This window comes from Xyrauchen texanus, chromosome 1 (genome assembly GCF_025860055.1).
Source record: "Xyrauchen texanus isolate HMW12.3.18 chromosome 1, RBS_HiC_50CHRs, whole genome shotgun sequence".
NCBI classification, from domain to species: Eukaryota; Metazoa; Chordata; class Actinopteri; order Cypriniformes; family Catostomidae; genus Xyrauchen; species Xyrauchen texanus.
This window is the reverse complement of record NC_068276.1, coordinates 55,795,518-55,816,657: the sequence shown is the minus strand read 5'-3', so window position 1 is coordinate 55,816,657 and position 21,140 is coordinate 55,795,518. Positions and strand designations below refer to the sequence as shown.

Here is a 21,140-nt window from a genome sequence, read left to right as displayed (position 1 = left end):
GTTTGTTAGTAGGGCCCTAATTATTATTATTATTATTATTTCTTCAGAATTCCATGTTTAAAGTTTAATTTAATTTAATTTCATCATAAAAATGGGGTCTAATCAAATTACTTATTAAACTTTTTACAAGTGCATGCAGAACAAGCACTTTTCATCACATCTTTGCATGTTTAACAAACTTCTATTCAGTACAACAGCACTCTTGCTTTTGATATATTGATACATTTTTATTATGAATTATGAATAATTATTTATTATTAATATTACTACTTTCTTCAAAATCAGGCATCTGGCTTTTATTTTGAAATGTGCTTGTCTCTTGTACATATAAACAGTACGCTACATGACCCAGTGTGATCATTAAAGCGTAAATGCTGTGATTTAATTATATAAATATATAGTTTATATGTGCTGTGCGCTTCACAGTGGATGAGTGCTCTGGTTTGTCATCTCATACAATGCGAATGATTCTCAATGTCTGTGGATTTTCCAGTGTATGAACAGTCAGCTTCACATTTTCTCAAACTAAGATTGTTGCCTTTCGCGGTGTAATAAACACACAAGGTCATTTTACATTTTTAATTTGATTAATTGTGTATTTCAGTGTAAAAAGGAGTAATGGCACAACCTCAAAAAAGTGTGTGAGCATATGAAAGCAGTCGTGTGTCAGAGTACCGGTATTTTGACCATACTAGTTTGTATGCATAATTTGCACCTAAAAACATTTAGAATTGTTTTATGTCTTCATTTATGTAGGTAATTTTTGTAAGTAATGACGGTAAATGGAAAGGTATATATTATTCTTTTATCGCTTTATTATTTATTTATTTATTTATTTATTTATTTTTTTTTTGTTTTGTTTAGTTTGGAGTGCAATTTAGAAATGTATTTGATTTAAGTTTAAAAAAAGTTTAATAAATTAATTACATTTTCAATGCAAAATCACTAAAGCAAGAATATTCACCAATCCCGCCCATGTAATTGGATATTGCGATATATATATTATATTATTATATTATTCACACACATGATGTATTTTCCCGGACAAGGAAATACCCAACCGGTAGAGAATGCGCAGCTGAAGTAGATTCTTTGCCAGAGAGATGTTGACAACTGTTGTAAAGCCATCTTTCAAATAGTTGAACAACACATTTTAAATTAACATATTTTTTTCCAGTTTCATTTGAACTTTGTTAAAATAAATAAAAAATAAAGTTCAAAGTTTGAAATGAAGGTGTCTTGCTTTGTTGTGTTGGCATAACCCTAACCCTGCTTAACAAAAATTACCCATAGTGCCACCTAGTGTCCAACCAGTGGTAATACCAGTTTTCGTTGGTTTCCTGAAGAGTTTTTTTTTCCCCCTCCGACCAATAAAAACTAGGTCAATCAAGACTCTTCTCATCGACTAATGTTTGGTCGACTATCAGGGGCAGCCCTACTTGGCAGTGCATCTTAACCTCCGACAAACTTCTGGCATTGACTGCTCCTACGATGGCCAGATGAGATAAAACACACAGTCAGCGATGTCAGTTGGGACGATTGGGACCAAAGTCATGACTACGATGTGTATCGTTCAGTCTGACCAAATGTCGCACAGTGTGCCATGGCTTTTACCCAAGATCTCACTGGGATCATACAGTATCATATAATCTGACAGCATTCAAATCGCCCAAGTATTTGCATTCCTTCAGCCATAGTTTGTGCCAAAAAGCATTTGGAGGGTTAGCTGTTGTCAAGCTGTAACATTAATTTATTGTCGAGCTACAAGCTAATAAAACCCCCACTTGGGCTCTAACTGGCCATAGCTTGACCTTCCCCTGTTTACTTTGCATTGTGATTACAGCATGTCCAGCATACCGATGGGCAAGACAGCTCTGTTTGTTTCACCATTTAACATTTTGTCCCCATGTTCTTTGTTGCTTTTTTTGTTTGACATAAATCATAATTGTAAATGCAATGTTTTATTCTAGATGTCTTTTAGGTCATGTAGACACAATTACTTTACTACACAATGCATTTATATTTGTCACCAACATCTTGGCAGGATGCTGATGAATTGATTCACTTGAAATTAGACTATTATGAATCCACTCTTGGCTCTGCATAAGGAATGTCTCTTAGTATTAAGTAAGAAGGAATTTGTTCCAAAATGTTGGTAAATTATTGTGTTAACCTATGCTGGTCACAGACCAAAGGGGATAGTTCTGTGTTTTGTCCTCTGAAACGACTGAATCAGTTTTTGTTTTGTTTTTTTTATTACTTCTGGAAATTCTGTCTGGTTTCACGCAGTTTCTAACTGGTTCAAGTTGGCGTAGATGCTTGATGAGCTGGACAACCATCTGGTAAGGCCAAGGTCTACCTGGTTGACCATTTTGGCCAAGCTGGAGCTGGTAGACCAACAACAAACCAGCTATCACATTCCAAAAAACAGCTTGACCATCATTAACAGACATCTTGAAGGGGCATCTAAAGGGTGACAGAGACTGTTAAGAAGAATCAAATTTATGCAAATATTTAGCGATACAAGGTGACACCTACCAATGGGAGTAAAGACAGTGAGAACAGCTACAAGCAACCCACAGGCGACAGTGATTTAATTGATGTCTGAGGGAGCACCTGGGTGCTCCAGCAGGAATGAGCCACAGCAGCTTTTTGTGGTCACAGCAGTTATTGTGCATCTTAAAGGGATAGTTCACCCCAAAATCTCTAATACTCAAACCAGCCCATCTGGACCAACGATCACGCCACTACAAATCACTGAGATCTCATTTTTCCCCATTCTGATGGTTGATGTGAACATTAACTGAAGCTCCTGACCCATATCTGCATGATTTTATGCACTCTATTGCTGCCACACGATTGGCTGATTAGATAATCAAATAGATGATTGTTGGTGGCAGACGGGCTGGTTTGAGTATTTCTGTAACTGCTGATCTCCTGGGATCTTCACGCACAACAATCTCTAGAATTTAATCTGAATGGTGCCAAAAACAACAAAAAAAACATCCAGTGAGGGGCAGTTCTGTGGACAGAAATGTCTTGTTGATGAGATAGGTCAACAGAGAATGGCCAGACAAAGTCTACTACCGTAACTCAGATAACCACTCTGTACAATTGTGGTGAGGATAATAGCATCTCAGAATGTAGTTCTGATATGTGGGTTGGTGCTGTTTTGGTGGCACGAGGGGGACCTACACAATATTAGGCAGGTGGTTTTAAATGTTGTGGCTGATCGGTGTGTGCTCTCCCATTCTCTCCTCCGTCTACCTTCAAGGCTGTTCAGTTGGAAGAGATCAAACTGACCCCCTCACATCTGTTGTTGGAGAACAGGCAAATCTGCTCACAGAAACACATATCCGCCCCCATCTACTACTAGTCAAACGGCACACACAGCATGTTAAAGACAAAAAAAAAAAAAAAAAAATAGATCCTCCATTGCTTTCCCGGCCCACATCCTACAAAAACAACTGCACTGTTTCTCCTGCTACATTTCTTGTAACTGCCACTTTTTCATTTGGCTCCATCTTTCTATTGTCTTTACAAAATGGGGTCTAGACAGCCCCAGAAAATCTGCAATCTCTCAAAGATTCAACCTGGCCAGGTTTAGTTATCTCTATAAAAAGAGATAAGAAATTATATGAATTGAATTTGTATCTGGAGCACAGGATGACATGGATAATTCAGTGTTGTTGGGTCTGCTGGTGTTGAAATACATATTAGACATTCCAAGCTCAGTAGGGAATGATAAATTTACCTAATCTAAACAAAACTTCACATTAATGTCTGTGCTGGACTTTTCCCAGTGATCGAGAACCACACTTAACGAAAAATGCATATATGTCAGAGTGAAATAGACTGTAATGCTGTAGTTCAGACTACAGTGGCCAAGAGGTGCAAAGCAAATAAAAGCTAAAAACCCAACGGTAATAAGCCACAACACAATGGAATAAAGCCAAAAACAACAAAATTAAGCCTCAACACAACAGAAAAGGCACAGCAGAATGGAAATATGCCACAACACAACTAAATTAAGCCACAGCGCAATGGAATAAAGCCACAAAACACAAGAAAAGCCAGAGCACAATGGAAACTAGCCATTTCAGGAAATTAATATTTATTAAAATGCTGGACTTATTTGTCCTGAAGTGCTCTGGATGCATTGCATACCTGATTGGATTTCTACCAGAACTCTTGTAACATATAATTTTATCAACAATATAAATACAGTGTTTACCTTTAAATCATATTTATTTTCATTTGTTTCGTGTTATTTCATGTGACTTAATTTTTTTGTGTTTTGATAAAAAAAAATAAATTGTGCTATGGATTCTTTCAGTGTTGTTGTGGCTTATATCCATGTGTTCAGCTTTTTTTATTTTCTTTGTTGTGCTGAGTCGATTGTGCACATCTGGGTCACACTCACAATGTGATTGTGGTTTGGTCAGTGGATGGAGAACCAAATAGCAAAGACAATCTGTCATAATCCATGTTCTGAGGTTTTGAGAAGAAGAAATGAGATGGTAATCTGATCCAAGTGGGAAGCTGTAAAGCAAATGGAGGGTGACAAAGACATCATGCATGGTATGCAATCCAAATTCTACATCTGTATGGTCAAATACGATGCAGAGTCCTAACCTCATAGCTTTAGCATGTGATTTGGTTCACGCTGGAGAGCACAAAATAAGGCTGTTTACAAAGTCTTGCCACGTCTCGCACTGTGAGGCCTACTGTATGTGTTAAAAAAATTATAACCATTAAAATGAGTGATTGCTCCAAAAACCTTTTGCGGTAGTGTGTTATTTTCCTGTTTTCAGCCTGCTTTTTAATGGACTCCTCTACAAACTACCATACAACCCAGTTGGTTTCATGAGCTGTGAGGACCTGAGCTGACTGAGACTTGATTTTACTTGTTATATAGTTGGTGCTACCAAGCACTCTGTTTACCTTAGCAGGCTGCCATATTTAAGTTCACTTGTGATGCTCATGGGTCCATCTTTTTGCTTGCAGAAACTAACCGCTGGTGTGGACCAGTTCGCCTACACCTGTGTACAAGACCATCCCATATGGACTAATCAGCAGTTCTGGGAAGCCTCCTTCTACTCTGAGGTGCAAAACCAGATCAGAGCTCTGTACCTCACTGCCCCTTCGGACAATCAACCCATCACTGCCAAAATCAAGGTATTTTGGGAAGATTTGAGAAAGAGAAATCTCTCTGAATATTTAAGTGTACATGTCAGTAACCTAGATTCCATCCACTTTTCATACGAGCACGTCCGTTGAAGCGCACCACAACGCCTTGAGGCTGTCTACACTGGTCACTGGCCATGACGGGGTGTCACGGTTGAACGGGTCGTAGGCACTGTGCAGTGCTCTTTAGCCTTGTCTATATTCACAATATACAGTATCATTGCCTCCTGTACCTTATTGCTTACATATCTAACTTAGCAATCCTATTACTCATTGTATGATGAGGATCAAATCTCTACAGTTGTGTTTATGTGTGATACTGAAAATTCCCCAGCAATTTAACCATCCCCTGGTTTCTCTGACCCATGTGTATTAGGGACAGGGCACCCTACTCACAGCACCCAGTGAGTCGGAACGGACCGCTATGGACCTTGCAGCCGATCAGTTACGTGCTTGGCCTGGTCTGAGTAAAGAGAAACAGCAGGAGCTTGTGAAGAACGAGGAGAGCACAGTGTTCAGCCAGGCTATCCACTATGCCAGCCTGATGGTCTACCTGCTCGTGCCGCTGGACACCAGCAAAAACAAGCTGCTACGCTCTACTCCTGCAGGTGACTGGGAGAGTGGCAGCAACAGCATCCTCACTAACAGGCAAGAGGGGGCATCTATCATTACATACATTTAAAGCTGCTTTTCACGCTCAGGCCGAAGGTGATCAATCGTGAGTCACTACATCACATGCCATTCCACCAGCATGGTTTTCTTTCAAAAGAACAGTTATCTTCTGGTTATGCAAATGCTACTAGAACCATTACATGCTAAGCTCAGGACCTTTCGGCCCGATGATGGAAAAGAAGCTATTGACGTTTATCTTGTAAAGTTCTGTATGGAAATATTCAGATACTTAACCAGCTATCTCATAGCACAGAACAACAAACTCTACATTGAAGTTCTGTTATCTCTGAAACTCTATATGAATTAGTGAAAAATGACTTTTTATGTTAGAACATATACAAAAAGTCAAATATGCTGTTCGCAGTACTCGGCCCTTGTTTGCACAAAAAAGTTGTCCTCAAAAGGAAACATTTGCCTTACAATCAACCTCTACCTGCAAATCATTTAAATATCTTCCACATTTTCTTCACATAAAATCCCCAAAGTTAATAGATCATTATTCAGGTTGTGTCTCTACAGTGTTTGGATGCTTCAGTAGGCACAGTTGGTTCAATTATCAGGAAGTTGGAACTACATCCAACCACCCAGACACTGACCTATAAAGGTCATACATTTAAATTTCTCTGTGCAGTTGAGGAGAACCCACAGAGAGGCCAGTTATCACGTATAAAGTAGATACAGAGAGAGAAAGGAGAACAGTACCTAAGAACGGATTATAGGTACACCAGTCAAGCATAACAAGAGCTCTACTTTACATTGGCCCATATGGGAGGGTGCCACAAACAAAGCTATTGTTCCAAAGAAACCATATAAAATCAGGTCTGGAGTTCGCCAGATAGTTTAATATTGACCCTGTTGCGATATTTATTACATTTTGTCCTCAGATGAGACCAAAATGGAGCATTTTAGCCATATTTCAAAGTGAAGTGTGGTGCCAGTTTTTACACTTTCCCTTCCACATTTCTACAGTATGTATGATGGTCTGTATAATGCTGTGTGACTGGGCATTTTGTTTCATTTTATTTATGGGCTTTATGCCATTATTGTAAAGGAAAGTGGCGATAGACTGGAACTTTGAGGGATAGAAGAGTTAAAAGTTTGGGCGAAAGTCTGTCTTTAAACAGGACAGACTATCATTGGGGTGGTGCATGAGGAAGGGGGTGAAATTTGTACAGTGTTCCAGTTGAGTCTACAAGGTTAGCAACAAAATGCATAACACGGCGGTCCCATAGACTTCTTTGGGTGGTGCACTGGCGAGGAGACCAGAATTAACTATATGTGAAGTTTACTACGATAAAATTTCTGTTTCATAAGAGAGGCAGTGGTGGCTCAGTGGTTAAGGCTCAGGGTGACTGACCAGAAGGTTGGGGGTTCAAGCCCCAGCACCACCAAGATGCCACTGTTGGGCCCTTGAGCAAGGCACTTAACTCCAGGTTGCTCTGGGAGGATTGTCCCTGTAATAAGTGCACTGTAAGTCACTTTGGATAAAAGCGTCTCCCAAATGCATAAATGTAAATGTAAATGTAGTTGACTATTACACTCTGTCCTATGGTAAAAACGCTGAGGTTCTTATCTCAGTATAAAAGATCTCTGATTTCTCCTTGCGGATTTCGCATTAAGTTCAAGTTCGGTGAACTTTGACAGGCGAATTTGCCGCATTGAACAATAGGAAGTTGCTTGGTTTGTCAGTGACCCCTCTGTGTGGGTGGTGTTTTGTACACAGCTGCACTGAATATTCACAATTGACAAGGATATCGTTCTAGCGGTGAGTTTCTATTTAACTTCACTCACCCAGAGTATAAAGTGCAGCATTAAAAAAAAGCCACTTGGCAATTAGTTTTTTGCTGGTCTCGTGCTAGTCTAAACGTCTGCCCACGCCTTCTTCACCCACGAAAATTTAAATGTGACCGTGCCTTAAGCCCTGATCTCAATCATTTGAAAATTTGTGGCACTATTTCAACTTTTTTATTTGACTGATGTAACAAATATATTATTCGACAAACTTAAAATTCTAAAAGGGTCTAAATACTTCTGCAGGTCACTGGTGCTCAGTTTGGCATGGACCATTAAAGGGATAGTTCAACCAAAACATTTTATTCTCTCATCATTTACTCACCCTCATGCCATCCCACATGTGTATGACTTTCTTTCTTCTGCAGAGCACAAATGAAGAATTTTAGAAGAAAATCTCTGCTCTGTTGGTCCTCACAATGCAAGTGAATGGTGATCAGGACCAAAAGTAACATAAAGGCATTATAAAAGTAATCCATAAGACTCCAGGGTTTAAAATCGATATATTCTGAAGCGATATGATATGTGTGGGTGAGAAACCGGTCCTTTTCAAGCACCTACTAGTTGGGGCTGGTCAAAGATGGACATTGGTTTGACATTGATAAAGGACTTAAATATTGATCTGTTGCTCACCCACAGCTATAATATCACTTCAGACATTTTTTATTTTACCACTGGATTTTACCACTACCATATGGATTACTGTTTTGCTGCCTTTATCTGCTTTTTGGACCTTCTGAGTTCTGGTCACCATTCACTTGCATTGTGTAAACCTACAGAGCTGAGATATTCTTCTAAAAATCTTAATTTGTGTTCTGCAGATGAAAGAAAGTCATACACACCTGGGATGGTATGAGGGTGAATGATAAGAAAATTCATTTTTGGGTGAACTATCCCTTTAAGAACGTAAAAGAGGCACAGCAGGAACTGACAATTGTCCTATGACTGGCTTTTTTTGCTAGTTATGAAACACAAATCATTTTATAAATTAGCCGGAATAAATCCAAGTACCTTTTACAGAAGATTGTTCAGTTCATTCTGTCAGTGAGTAAAAAAAAAACAATTCTTCTGTTCCATACAAGAGGCTGTTTTTCACAAAGGTGCTGACACCCCATGAGGCAGAGACGTATAGACATGGTGTAGTCAAGAGTCCCTCAAGGGTCCCATCCAGTTGAACACCACATCCTTCTGAGCTCCTCCAGAAGCCTGAGTTTTGCTTTGCTTCAAGAGGAGGATGAAATGAGTTGGCCTTTTGTGGGGAGAGCACTCAGCCGTAACCGAAAAAAGGTGGTGGGATGTGGACGTAGAGGTTTGTAGTAATAATAATATGTGCAAGTTTTGGGATGCTTTACAGTCTTAATGGGTGATGTCCGGCCCAATTCAAGTCTCCAGTGTTTATCTCTTCCTCCTCTTTTCTACATCTCAGTGATACATTTACAATTTTTCAAAGCTGGGATGGTAGACTTTACACAGAGTTTTAGGTGCTCATCTCAGACCTAACATTTCTTTCCCTTTATTTCCCAATTTGTGTTATTGCTGCCTGTTTAAGCAAGCATATCCATTACTCCAAACACATTAGCAACGACATAACAATAACCTGGCAACCACCCACAACGTGCTTGCACTGTGGCAGAGGATTTTCCACCCTCACATTTTCTTCAGAAAATGTATAAATCTAGTTAAAGATTGTTTCCCCACATCTTCCTCGACTGCTCCAGATAGCTTTCGTAATAAATAGCAGTTGTATTGCAAAAGTTGCTTTGATTGACAGTTTTACCCTAGACGGGTTTATTTGATTTTTTGCTAGAAATGTCTGGAACTTGTCTTTCTGTTTGTAAACAGAAAAGGAGAATTACATCACTTTTCCATTTGCACATTGTGAATTAGGCCCAGGATATATAAGTCCCACCCAATTCCTCATGGTGGTAGTTCAAAACAATTTTATGGACAGACTAAACAAATATGGTATTGTGATGCATTGATAATCTAGAGCACCAGAACTACATCAAAGCCTTTGTAAATAGCTATGTGTTATTTTAAGAAATTGCTCCCAAGAATATTGTATGGTGCCTCTGCTTTTGTGTTTTGGGTTGTGATGGAGTGTGTAATATAATTAAAATCTTTGAAAAAACAGTATTGCAGGGAGTGTGGCAGAAAGTTTTGACACTGAGAGTGGATTTGAAGACTCTGAGACCAGTGACGTTGCCAACTCGGTGGGGAGGTTCATTGCACGTTTCATCGACAAAGTATGCACCGAAAGCGGAGTGACTCAGGATCATATAAAGAGCCTACATAGTATGATTCCAGGTAAAAGACAGTGTGCATGCACACAATATAATCAGTGTGTTTAACATTGCTTACAGAACAGATCTTAATGCATGCCAATCAACAGATTGTTGAATTAGACTGTTTTGTTATAGTTACCTGCGGGAGGCTCAGTATAAGTACCGCCTTTAAAACCATACAGCTGTATACAATAATAGCACTACATATACCACTGTGGTAACTCTGTCTATACGTTTTAAGTTGTCAGCTGGATAAGGTTGCACTGTCACCTCCTAACCAAGCATGATGCAACAAATTTCCAGCATGAGAAAGCACAAAAAGCGACGTGTAAAGCCAAAAACACAGCCAATTAGAGCATATTTGATATTTAAAGGTGCGCTCAGTCATTTTTTCCCCATTAAATTAGTTTCACTCCTAATTAAATTAATTGTCATTTTGAAATATGTATAACATTTATAATATCAGTAACCTTATAAAAACTGTTTTATTGTATCATTTTAAAATCACATGACCATCTGAATACTACTTGTTTAATCTCAGTAACAGACTTGTTATTGGACACTTTCACTCTTGGATTAAATTAATCATGGCTGAATAATCATGTGACTAGTGAATTTCTAAAATGGCATCTGTAACTGAAAACTATTGATTTTGAATGATGCTGCATCCATGCCACTAGGTGTCTCTGTAAGTCAAAGATGACACAAACAAAAAGTTACTGAGTGTACCTTTAATATACAGCTATGTGAAGCGTAATTTTGGACCAATGAGATTTCACTGTGGTTTGGTCTTTCGTGCGTGACACGTTAGAAAAGAAACCAAGCGACAGACACAATGTATTTGCACTTGTCGTGGTTGCGGCTGTTTTGGGAAGAAACTCAGATTAACAAAGATGAGATTTACTACTTCGAGCACCATGTTACAGTCCTTGCTTAGAATATCTTTCTAAAGGGTTTTGCCCTTAACGTGTGTGTAATTGCTTCTGTTTGTTCAGGTATTGTGGCAATGCAGATGGAGACACTAGAGGCAGTTCATATAGAAAGCAGAAGACTGCCTCCCATTCAGAAGGTACTGTATATTTATAGTAAACATAATCTAATAAAACTAGAAAATGCTGTATTTTATAATGAGTTGAAATATGGTATTAAACAGCAGCAATTAACTAAAGATTTCTGGCAGTCTCTTTGAGGTTGGGCAGGAGCTCAAGTGAATAAGTGAATCATTTATGTGAACTAGTCAATTTTCATGAACTTGTCTGAACGAACTGACTGTGTTCACCACTCTCAATACAAATGGGTTATCTGTTTAACCCTGTTCACATACATTAACTGTCCGGAAGAACAGATTTACTAAAAGTCTTCGGCTCCATTGATGCGTTCGCAATACAATGTAAATTTAGGCACTTGCTCCTCACCTGAGGAGGTGGATAAAGACCAAGTCATCAAAGGCTTTTATCTTGTTATGGGTGTTTGCTAATGCAGCTTGATGAGTAGAGGTATGATATTACTTTTTAATTAGATTATACTTAAAGGCAGTGATGGGCCTTGCGTTTACATTCTAAGCCTTCAGTGTGATTCATGCCATTAAGAAAACACAGTTTCACAATGAATAAGACAGCCTATGCCTTTGGACATCATATATTATGTCGCTGCTAACTGGTAATACCAATTGACATTTTAAAAACACGTCCGTCCACGAAAGCCAGAACTTGAAACGACACTTAATGCTCAAGCAAGCCTAATTTTAACTGCAGCCTGACTGTTTTGTGAAATGAACGTCTCCCGAACATACATTCAAAAATCATAATTTTTCATACAAACCTACCATACCAGATAATACCTAATCTTATCTAATAATATTTGTGATTTAAATGTTATTTGCAATCAAATTAATTTCGTCAGGGTACACGGTTATGCTGCGTACTGTTCAAGTTGGATGTGGGATATTCCTATTAGATATCTCCGACCATAAATGCATTCCATTCCCCAATATTCGGAAGATGACGTTTAAGGAAAGAAAACTGCAACACTCCCGTTAGCTTAGAAGGGGTTTGACTCTCTTTAGAGATGTCTCCTAGCAACCCAACTGATAAACAATGCTGCAGCGCTAGCATTTGTGCTACAGGTGTACGATCATCAAAAGAGAGAAACTCATTAATCAGTATAACTTAATAAAGTGAATGTTCATCACTTACTTTGTATGTGTCCCTGAGTGTCGACATGTTTTTGTGACACAGTTGAGAATTTCTGCACGAGCCAACAAGTTGTAATTGTGACTTCAAGATGCATTCCATTGCACTTTTTCTAGTAGGAAGTTGTAATATCCGAATTTCTGAGATGAATGGAACGCAGCACTTCTTTTCAAAACTTGATCCGACACTGAATGCTCCAGCAGCCTAATTTACACATAGAAAACTCCTGATGTGCTATAACAATGCAAAAAGCACTTACATGCAGAACATCTCGTGTTTTTAAATCCGCAAGGATCTCTTTCTCAATGGTGATGTGGCAGTGATGATAGCCGACGACTCAGACAGCTTGATCTTACGCTTTTCACTCTTGAATTGCATCACTCAAGGTCAAGGCCAGCTAGAAGGCCTAGACCGGGACATATCCTAAAGACCACACCCACCAAGAGCAAATAAATCAATCTGATTGGTTGATGAATCTTACAATCTGACTTAGTTGCCCATTCATTTGCACTGTTGAGGGATTCTGTTGAAGGCCTGAACGTGTGGAGCTCAAACTCACCTGCTGCTTCGGGCATGCGATTTGTGAAACGGTTGTCATGCTTTGCTTGTAAGCATCAAGGAATAAATTCTGACTGGACAAACTTTTCATTTTTCTCTCTTTGTCTGTAGATTAAATAAGAGTGGAAAGCTATTAAATACATAGGCAGAAAGGTGATTGAGAATGAAAGGATGAAAAATATTTATTTATTTGGCATGTTAGGCCAGCAGAGAAGGCTTTGCTGGCCCTGAGAATTCGCCATTGCTAAAAGGAATATTCCAGGTTCAATACAAGTTAAGCTAAATCAACAGCATTTTTGGCACAATGTTGAGTACCATAAAAATTATTTTGACTCACCCCTACTTTTCTTAAAAAAAAAAAAAAAATCGAGTTTACTGGAAAGTGAATGGGGGGCCAATTTTTGAACATTAAAATCCTCACTTTTTCAAAAGTATAGCCACAAGACATAAACAATATGTGTGTTCAAATGATTTTAGTGTGATAATATCACTTACTAACTTTTTCTGTGTAAAGTTAGAGCCAATTTGACAACTTTGTTGCCATGACGATGCAATGTCAACAAACCCTAAAACTCTAAAATGACATTTTAAACAACTTTACAGCTCAAAAATGTATTTCAAAATAATTGTTTGTGGTAATCAACATTATGCCACAAATGCTAACGATTGAGCTTTAACTTGTATTTAACCCTGAATATTCCTTTAAGATTTTTGCCTGATGGACTACAAACTGGGTTAAAGAAATATATACACTTACATTAAAGGAAGGATCCATGATATCTAGATATATAGGGATCATAATATCTATGAAAAACATCTAATAGAAAAATTTGAATCATTTTGATATACTAAAAGGATGTTTATTGTCATTCCCTGTCCCATTGACAAAATTAGATCACAAGTGGTCACTGGAGATTCAAGTGAGATGATGGAAATATCAGTTGTAAACAGCACCATGGCTTTTTGAGATACTCAGGTTGAGGAATGAATGCAGGGCTGGATGATGTCCTAATATCTCCACAGGGGACAGAGTTGTTTTTCAGCAAAAACAAACAAAAAAAAATGAATGAGAACCCAACCGGCATCCCCAGTGTGAGGTGGACATTTGCCCAGGGTTTCTTCTGCTTGGTTTGGCTGTGTGTTCTCAATTTTCCACATTATAGATACTTGTAGTAGTTTCCATAGTTCCCCTCTTTTTTCTAGTAGGCTCTGTTTTCAGCTTTTCTCATACTTCTGAATCTAACTAATGAGCTAGATAATGACACCAGGACAGGGACTAGGGCAGGACACATTGTCTGGACAGTGTAAAAGTGCATAGATTCTGTCTCTGGTGGTAAACACTCAAGTCTTGAGAATGATTATTGCACTTGGAACAAACTTAATTGATGTTTACTCCACCATCAACAGAGTCTCTAGTTGTTTGTTAAAAAGCAGACTAGACAGACTTGGCTTTCAATTTGTTTTTGGTCTTTAATTGGATAAAAAAAATGTGTCTTTCTGTATTTAGAAGACAGCAAACATTATTTTGTCCTTGGCATTTCAAATTCTGAATTTATGAAAATTCATCTGTTCATCTCCAGCCCAAGATCCTACGGCCTGCCTTGCTGCCCGGAGAGGAACTGGTGTCAGAGGGCTTACGAGTGGTCTTAGACCCTGACGGTCGAGAGGAGGCCACTGGGGGTCTTTTGGGAGGTCCACACATCCTACCAGCAGAGGGAGCACTCTTCCTCACCACTTACCGGATCATTTTCAAAGGCACTCCTCACGACCCTCTAGGTAAGTGCAGTCACTTACTGTCGTCTTTGTAGGTTGCTAAATATAGGCATCATATTGGTAGTGTAATTTACATACATATTTTAGCAGAAGCTTTTGAACACCTACAGAACAACTTGAGGATGAGTAGATGGTGACATCACCATTTTCATTTGAATGAAGCTGAAGAGCTGACTGGTTTATATTTAGAGAGAGAGATGCTATTTGTGTGTTTTTGTCTGTATGTGTGGGCAGTGGGTGAACAGGCAGTAATCAGAAGTTTCCCAGTCTCCACGATGACCAAGGAGAAAAAGATCACCATTCAAAACCAGCTACAGCAAAACATGCAGGAGGGGCTTCAGTTGAGATCTGCCTCCTTCCAGGTACTGCACTGACTGATTGGGCTGCAAGTGAAGGGCTTCATATGCAAGCATTATCGATTGTATCCACATTTTTCCTGAACACAGAAGTGTTCAACGATTCATAACAGAAGCCTGTTTTTGTTTTTCTTGTCTGAAGTGTTTTCACTCACAATGGCGTATGTTTTATAGTGCTGATACTTTACAAAGTCACGATGACAGTCGTTTGACAGTGCGTCAGGAAGCAATGTCCTGAGGTTGGGTCCCTTGATATCATTACTTCTTCGAGTTGTTATGACACTCAACAACTGCCCAAGTTAGGTCTGAACAATTTTTACTCAAACTAACACTTAAAAGGGTTGTTGTTCTCCATCTGCATCGTTTGTTTCGGTAGTTTTTACATTGCATCTTAAAGGAATAGTTCACCCAATAATGAAAATTCTCTCATCATTTACTCACCCTCATGCCATTACAGACGTGTTTGAGTTACTCTTCTGCAAAATTCAAAAATTAAGATTTTTAGAAGAATATCTCCACTCTGTAAGTTCATACAATGCAAGTGAATGGGTGCCAAAATTTGGAAGCTCCAAAATCCACATAAGGGCAAAATAAAAGTACTCCAGATGACTCTGGTGGTTTAATCCAAATCTTCAGAAGCGATATGATAGGTGTGGGTGAGAAACTGATCAATATTTAATTCTTTCCTGATCAGTCAATCTCCACTTCCACTTTGACATTACATTCTTTGTGCATATCGCACCCTACTGGGCAGGGAGGAGAATTTATGATAAAAAATATTAAAATATTGATCTGTTTCTCTCCCACGCATATCATATCATGTCTGAACGCTTGGATTTAACTACTGGAATCATATGGATTACTTTTATGTTACGTAGATGTGGATTTTGGAGCTTAACATTTTTGGTCACCATTCATTTGCATTGTGAGGTCCTACAGAGCTGAGATATTCTTTTTAACATTTTCATTTGTGTTCTGTAGAAGAAAGTATGTCATACACATCTGGGATGCCAGGAGGATGAGTAAATCCTGAAAGAATTTTCATTTTTGGATAAACTGTCCCTTTAAGGACACGGAACCAGAAAACAGTACAGCGACAATCAGAATCATCATGGCCCCACCCAGTGGTTGGTCGGGAAAACTGTGGATATATTTAAACCTACATTTCTAAAGAGTTTTATCAGTAGTAAGTAGTCATTTCACAGATGCTTTAATCCAACGCGACATAAAGCATGCATACTGGAGCGTGCATGTTATATACATTAATCCGCAATGTGTATTTGACAATTCCTCAGCTGATTTGGTTTTAATCCAACACCCTTTTGGTTTTCACCCCATATCTCTATCCGCTGTGCAACTGTGGCTGGGTTTGCATCCACATTGTTTATGCAAATTTTGTGATATGGCTTAAAAATAATTGCTGGATGGAGACACCAAAACTTTTCTTAAAAAAAAAACTCATGCTTGCTTTAGGTGGATAAATGTATTATTCAGTAAGAAGAGATATACATATTTAAACTACGATGGGAGCACATTTAATGAATAAATTCCTATATGTGCATCAAAAACAATCATGTGACTTTGCCTCAAGTCATGTGACTGAACAATTTACTTATTACTGCACTAACCAATAAAGCATCGCAAATGTTGCTCTGGTCATTCTGAAATACCAGAGCCAAGGCCTGTCATCAAAATCGTTGGCTAGTGTTACGTCCCGGAACTGTCTGTCATGTTGCATCCAGAATGGGCCGCCAATCACTAGCAGACATGAAGTTAATCAGAGCTAAGTAATTTTGTAAATTTTATAAAAGAGCCACAGTGGCTTCCCCGGTGGCTACAACATACATTTTCATTTTGTGCCAATTTCCTGGAAGTGATGATTTTATTCTCTTGAAGACATGTAATGAAAACGCTGCTTTATTCACAAATTGTTTTTGCGAAATCCTGATCTTCCACGTTTACCAAGCGCTTTAAGTTTTTTACCAAAAATATTTTTTTAAATCAAATAAAATCTGTTAAAATGCACTTTCTCGAAAAAAGTGCTCAAATAAAGAATCTTCCTTAAACTCTGTTTGTGATGTTTGTTGAAGAGGTACAGTATATACATGCTTCAGACTGCTCTATCTGTTTGACTCATTATCACCAAGTCTCTTCACGGATGAGAAAAGAGCAAGAGAACCACATGTGTTGTGTTCTTCACTGTGCATGGACTGTAGGGCCATAAAGATTTTATGGCTCATTCCTATCGGTTTACTAACTTAAGCTATAAAATCGGACCCTGCATGGAAGCGAGGGTCATTTGGGCTGGTCTACCCACGTGTGGCAGCCAGCAGTCAGTGTCTGGGGTGCATTATCAGGCCCTCATTAAAGCCTGCAGTCCATGGGGGAGATCAGGTCAGAACCCGAAGGATCAGAGATAGAAGAATGCATGGGGGAGGTGGAGTTAGGGGATATTGGGTCATGCAGACAAGCGTTCATGTGGCCAAAACTCATTTTGCAATGTTCTCTCCAGTAAAGTGGGACAAGATCTTGATCCATACTCATATTCAGCTTGGAGGATTTTATTTTGCCCCTTAAAATTTAAAATTGATTCTTTGCAGATTTTACATTTACATTTACATTTATGCATTTGGCTGACGCTTTTATCCAAAGCGACTTACAGTGCACTTATTACAGGGACAATTCCCCCGGAGCAACTTGGATTAAGTGTCTTGCTCAAGGACACAATGGTGGTGGCTGTGGGGATCGAACCAGCAACCTTCTGATTACCAGTGATGTGCTTTAGTCCACTACGCCACCACCACTCCATTTTCTTGCCAAAAACTATTATAATACGGTAGTTATTTCAGAATTGATCTGATCTAATATTCTGCTTTGTCTTAGCTAATTAAGGTTGCGTTTGACGAGGAGGTGAGCTCAGATATGGTGGAGATTTTCAGGAAAAACCTACAGCGAATCCGTTACCCACCATCCATCTTTAGCACTTTCGCCTTTGCAGCAGGACAGACTACACCACAGCTCATATTACCCAAACAGAAAGAGAGGAACACAGGCTTCCGGTCAGTATCATGCAATAAATATTTGTCAGAGAAAACCCTCGTATTTTAAATGTAACATTCATTCAGTATGTTTACATTTCAGTTGGACTAAATTCAGACTAACAGACCTAGATAATACGATTGTGGCTTTCATCCAGCATTTGTACACATTAATCGGACCACAGTTGGCCACAGCGTTTTAGCCTTGATCCAGCATGTAAACACATTAATTAGACCTCAATTAATCTGCATTAAAAGACAGATGCGATGTGTCTATGCCACTTCTTCAACTGACATCCTTCAAATATTTGATTATACATTTTGTCATGTATACTTGGCGAAACATATGAAGACTGTAGTTTGACTACGCAAAACCCTGCTGTAGCTCAATAATAACTGAGCATGTAAACGTACTGGTTGTTGAGTTGCGTTAATCCTATTATTGCTTTAATTGTTCTGTATTGTGGAGGCTGCAACAAAACCCTCAAAGAACAACATTCAATTGAAAAATTTCTGTTGCTCGTAGCATACTATCGAAGACCATTGTGAAAGGTGCTAAAAGGGCTGGCAAGATTACAATGGGCCGTCAATCAACTCTGAAGAAAAACGAGAAGGGCAATCGCATGACCTTACATGAAGATGACGATATCTCCAGTAAGCAAACACCACAAATGCATTGTGTCAGGTTTACAGATGGTCTTAAAGCTGGAAAAGGTACAAATATGTTTGTTTCAGATGATGCATGTTTGTTTCAGTCTCTGATGATGGGGAGCCACCCTCCAGCAGCACACTAAAGGCCTCTGAGAAGTGCACCATGGAGCAGTTAGTGGAGCGAGCTTGTTTCCGGGACTACCAGAGGCTGGGTCTGGGTACTATTAGTGCAAGCTCCACTTGGTCTAAAAGTGGCGAGCAGTTCCGCGTTACAGCGGTCAACAGGCTCTACTCACTGTGTCGCAGGCAAGCAAAAACCTACTCTCGCAGCCGCGTGATTTTTTTTTTTCCCCTGCACAGCAAAAAAGTTAATTTAGTGGGGCCTGGGTAGCTCAGCAAGTAAAGACTCTGACTACCACGCATGGAGTCACAAGTTCGAATCCAGGGCGTGCTGAATGACTCAAGTCAGGCTTCCTAAGCATCCAGTTTGCCCGGTTGCTAGGGTGGCTAGAGTCACGTTGGGTTAACCTCCTCATGGTTGTTATAATGTGGTTCTCGCTTTCGGTGTGTTGTGCGTGGATGCCGCGTAGAATAGCGTGAAGCCTCCACACGTGCTAAGTCTCCATGGTAACACGCTCAACATGCCACGTGATAAGATGCGTGGATTGAGTCTCAGACTCAGAGGCAACTGAGATTCGTCCTCCGCCACCCGGATTGAGGCGAGTCACTACGCCACCATGAGGACTTAGAGCGCATTGGGAATTGGGCATGCCAAATTGGGGAGAAAAGGGGAGAACCCCCCCAAAAAAAGTTAATTTCATTGCTGCTTTTTTTTTTATTAAGTTGGGAAATTCATGAACCATTTTGGTTGGTGTTTCTCCAACTTCAGGCACTTTCTAGAAATTAAAGTCTCGTTAAAAAAATGTTTACACTCCACACTTTTTTATTTGTCTATTAACAATGTCAACGTGTATGTACATTCATCACAGGAGATTTATGACATTTTTGTCATTTTTTTCTTAAATTCTCACAGCAAAATCAAAAAACAGCAAAAAAAATTTTTACTTTTCCAGTGAAATGCTGATGATGGAAGTTACATTTGTAAAAAAAAAAAAAAAAAAATGGCAAATCTTTTGTCTTGCTAAGGCTAATTTCATAGCTAACATTTTATGTCCTAAAAGAATTTGAGTAAGATTTTTACACTTGCATAAAGTGGCAAAATTACAGCTTGATTGGAAATTATGCCAAATAAAAATATTCTCATCAGAAGGGATATTTACCTTGAATTTTCTTTGTTTTCTTCAATCACTTGTCTTATATTTTATCTTTAGCATGCTCATGGCAATTATGTAGAAAACCTTAAAAAAAAAAAAAAAAACTATTAGGGGCTAAATTGTTTGGTGTTGTAGAAATGACCCCACAACTGTGGGACAGTTGAATTTTGTATTTATTTATTATTGCTGATCATCATTTTCACACAATAATGTAATTTTTTTCATTTATTCACTCTTTGTTTAGATGATTATAGTAAAAAAAAAAAAACTGTTGGCTCTGTAAGCTACACTACTTTTTGTTACAATCAAATACTCCTCTTCCTGTTTCAATAGATAATAAATAATTTTATTCAGTTTTAATGTGACATATTGAAATCTGTACGTTATATTAAAAATCAACCCCTTGAATATGACATATCTCGAGGTTGTAGAAGCACCCTTGTAGAAGTAGTCTCTCTTCGCTATGACTCCTGATCAGAATCACAAGACCTGTTCTAAATGGTGATATTGTCTGTGAACCGTGCAGTTACCCTGGCCTCCTAGTGGTTCCTCAGAACGTGCAGGACAGCAGTCTTCAAAAGGTGTCCCGCTGCTATCGGCACAATCGTCTGCCAGTGGTGTGCTGGAAACACCCTCGCACCAAAGCTGTGCTGCTTTGTTCGGGAGGTTTTCATAGCAAGACTGTGGTTGGGCTTTTCAAGTCTCAAAACCCATCCACAGCAGGTAGGTTTGTGCAACTAAACATGCAAATTACACCAACCAGTCTTGGGAAACATTTACAGTTAAACCTAACTAGTGGTGTAAGTGAAGTTGATTTGATTATAATTCTTCACTAGGGATGGGAATCGTAAAGGATTCCAACTATTCCGGTTCCGATAATGATTTCGCTTAATTAAATTCGATTAATTTGTGGCGGCTGTGGCTCAGTTGGTGGAGCGGGTCAGCCACTAATCGCAGGGTTGGTGGTTCGAATCCCGGCCCACACGACTCCACATGCCGAAGTGTCCTTGGGCAAGACATTGAACCCCAAGTTGCTCCCAATGGCACACTAGCACCTTACATAGCAGCTCTGCCACCATTGGTGTATGAATGTGTGTGTGAATGGGTAAATGAGTCACAGTGTAAAGCGCTTTGATACCGTTAAGGTTAAAAAGGTGCTGTATAAGTGCAGACCATTTACCATTTAATGGTTCCAGTCCCTTAATAGTTCCATTTAACAATTGCTTTTGTACTTTTGAGGAAGAAATATTTGGAAGTAAGAAATGCAATTCATATGTGATTTACTGCCCCAGCAGCCTGTTATGACAAACGATGACTACATATTTTAACAGAACAAATTCTTGCTAGTTGTGTTAACATAGAC

The 21,140-nt window shown here is 39.0% G+C and overlaps 1 protein-coding gene across 2 annotated transcripts in view; it reads left to right on the top strand.

Moving 5' to 3' along the window:
• LOC127647020 (myotubularin-related protein 13-like) overlaps nt 1–21,140 on the top strand; it is a 146,338-nt gene that overhangs the window by 106,815 nt on the left and 18,383 nt on the right. For both annotated transcript variants that reach the window (XM_052131073.1, XM_052131080.1), the window contains 10 exons: nt 5,008–5,178; nt 5,564–5,835; nt 9,785–9,957; nt 10,931–11,004; nt 14,266–14,461; nt 14,693–14,820; nt 17,698–17,873; nt 18,379–18,506; nt 18,608–18,809; nt 20,304–20,500. In XM_052131073.1, the coding sequence (XP_051987033.1) occupies nt 5,008–5,178; nt 5,564–5,835; nt 9,785–9,957; nt 10,931–11,004; nt 14,266–14,461; nt 14,693–14,820; nt 17,698–17,873; nt 18,379–18,506; nt 18,608–18,809; nt 20,304–20,500 (1,717 nt within the window). The remainder of the gene's footprint in view (nt 1–5,007; nt 5,179–5,563; nt 5,836–9,784; nt 9,958–10,930; nt 11,005–14,265; nt 14,462–14,692; nt 14,821–17,697; nt 17,874–18,378; nt 18,507–18,607; nt 18,810–20,303; nt 20,501–21,140) is intronic.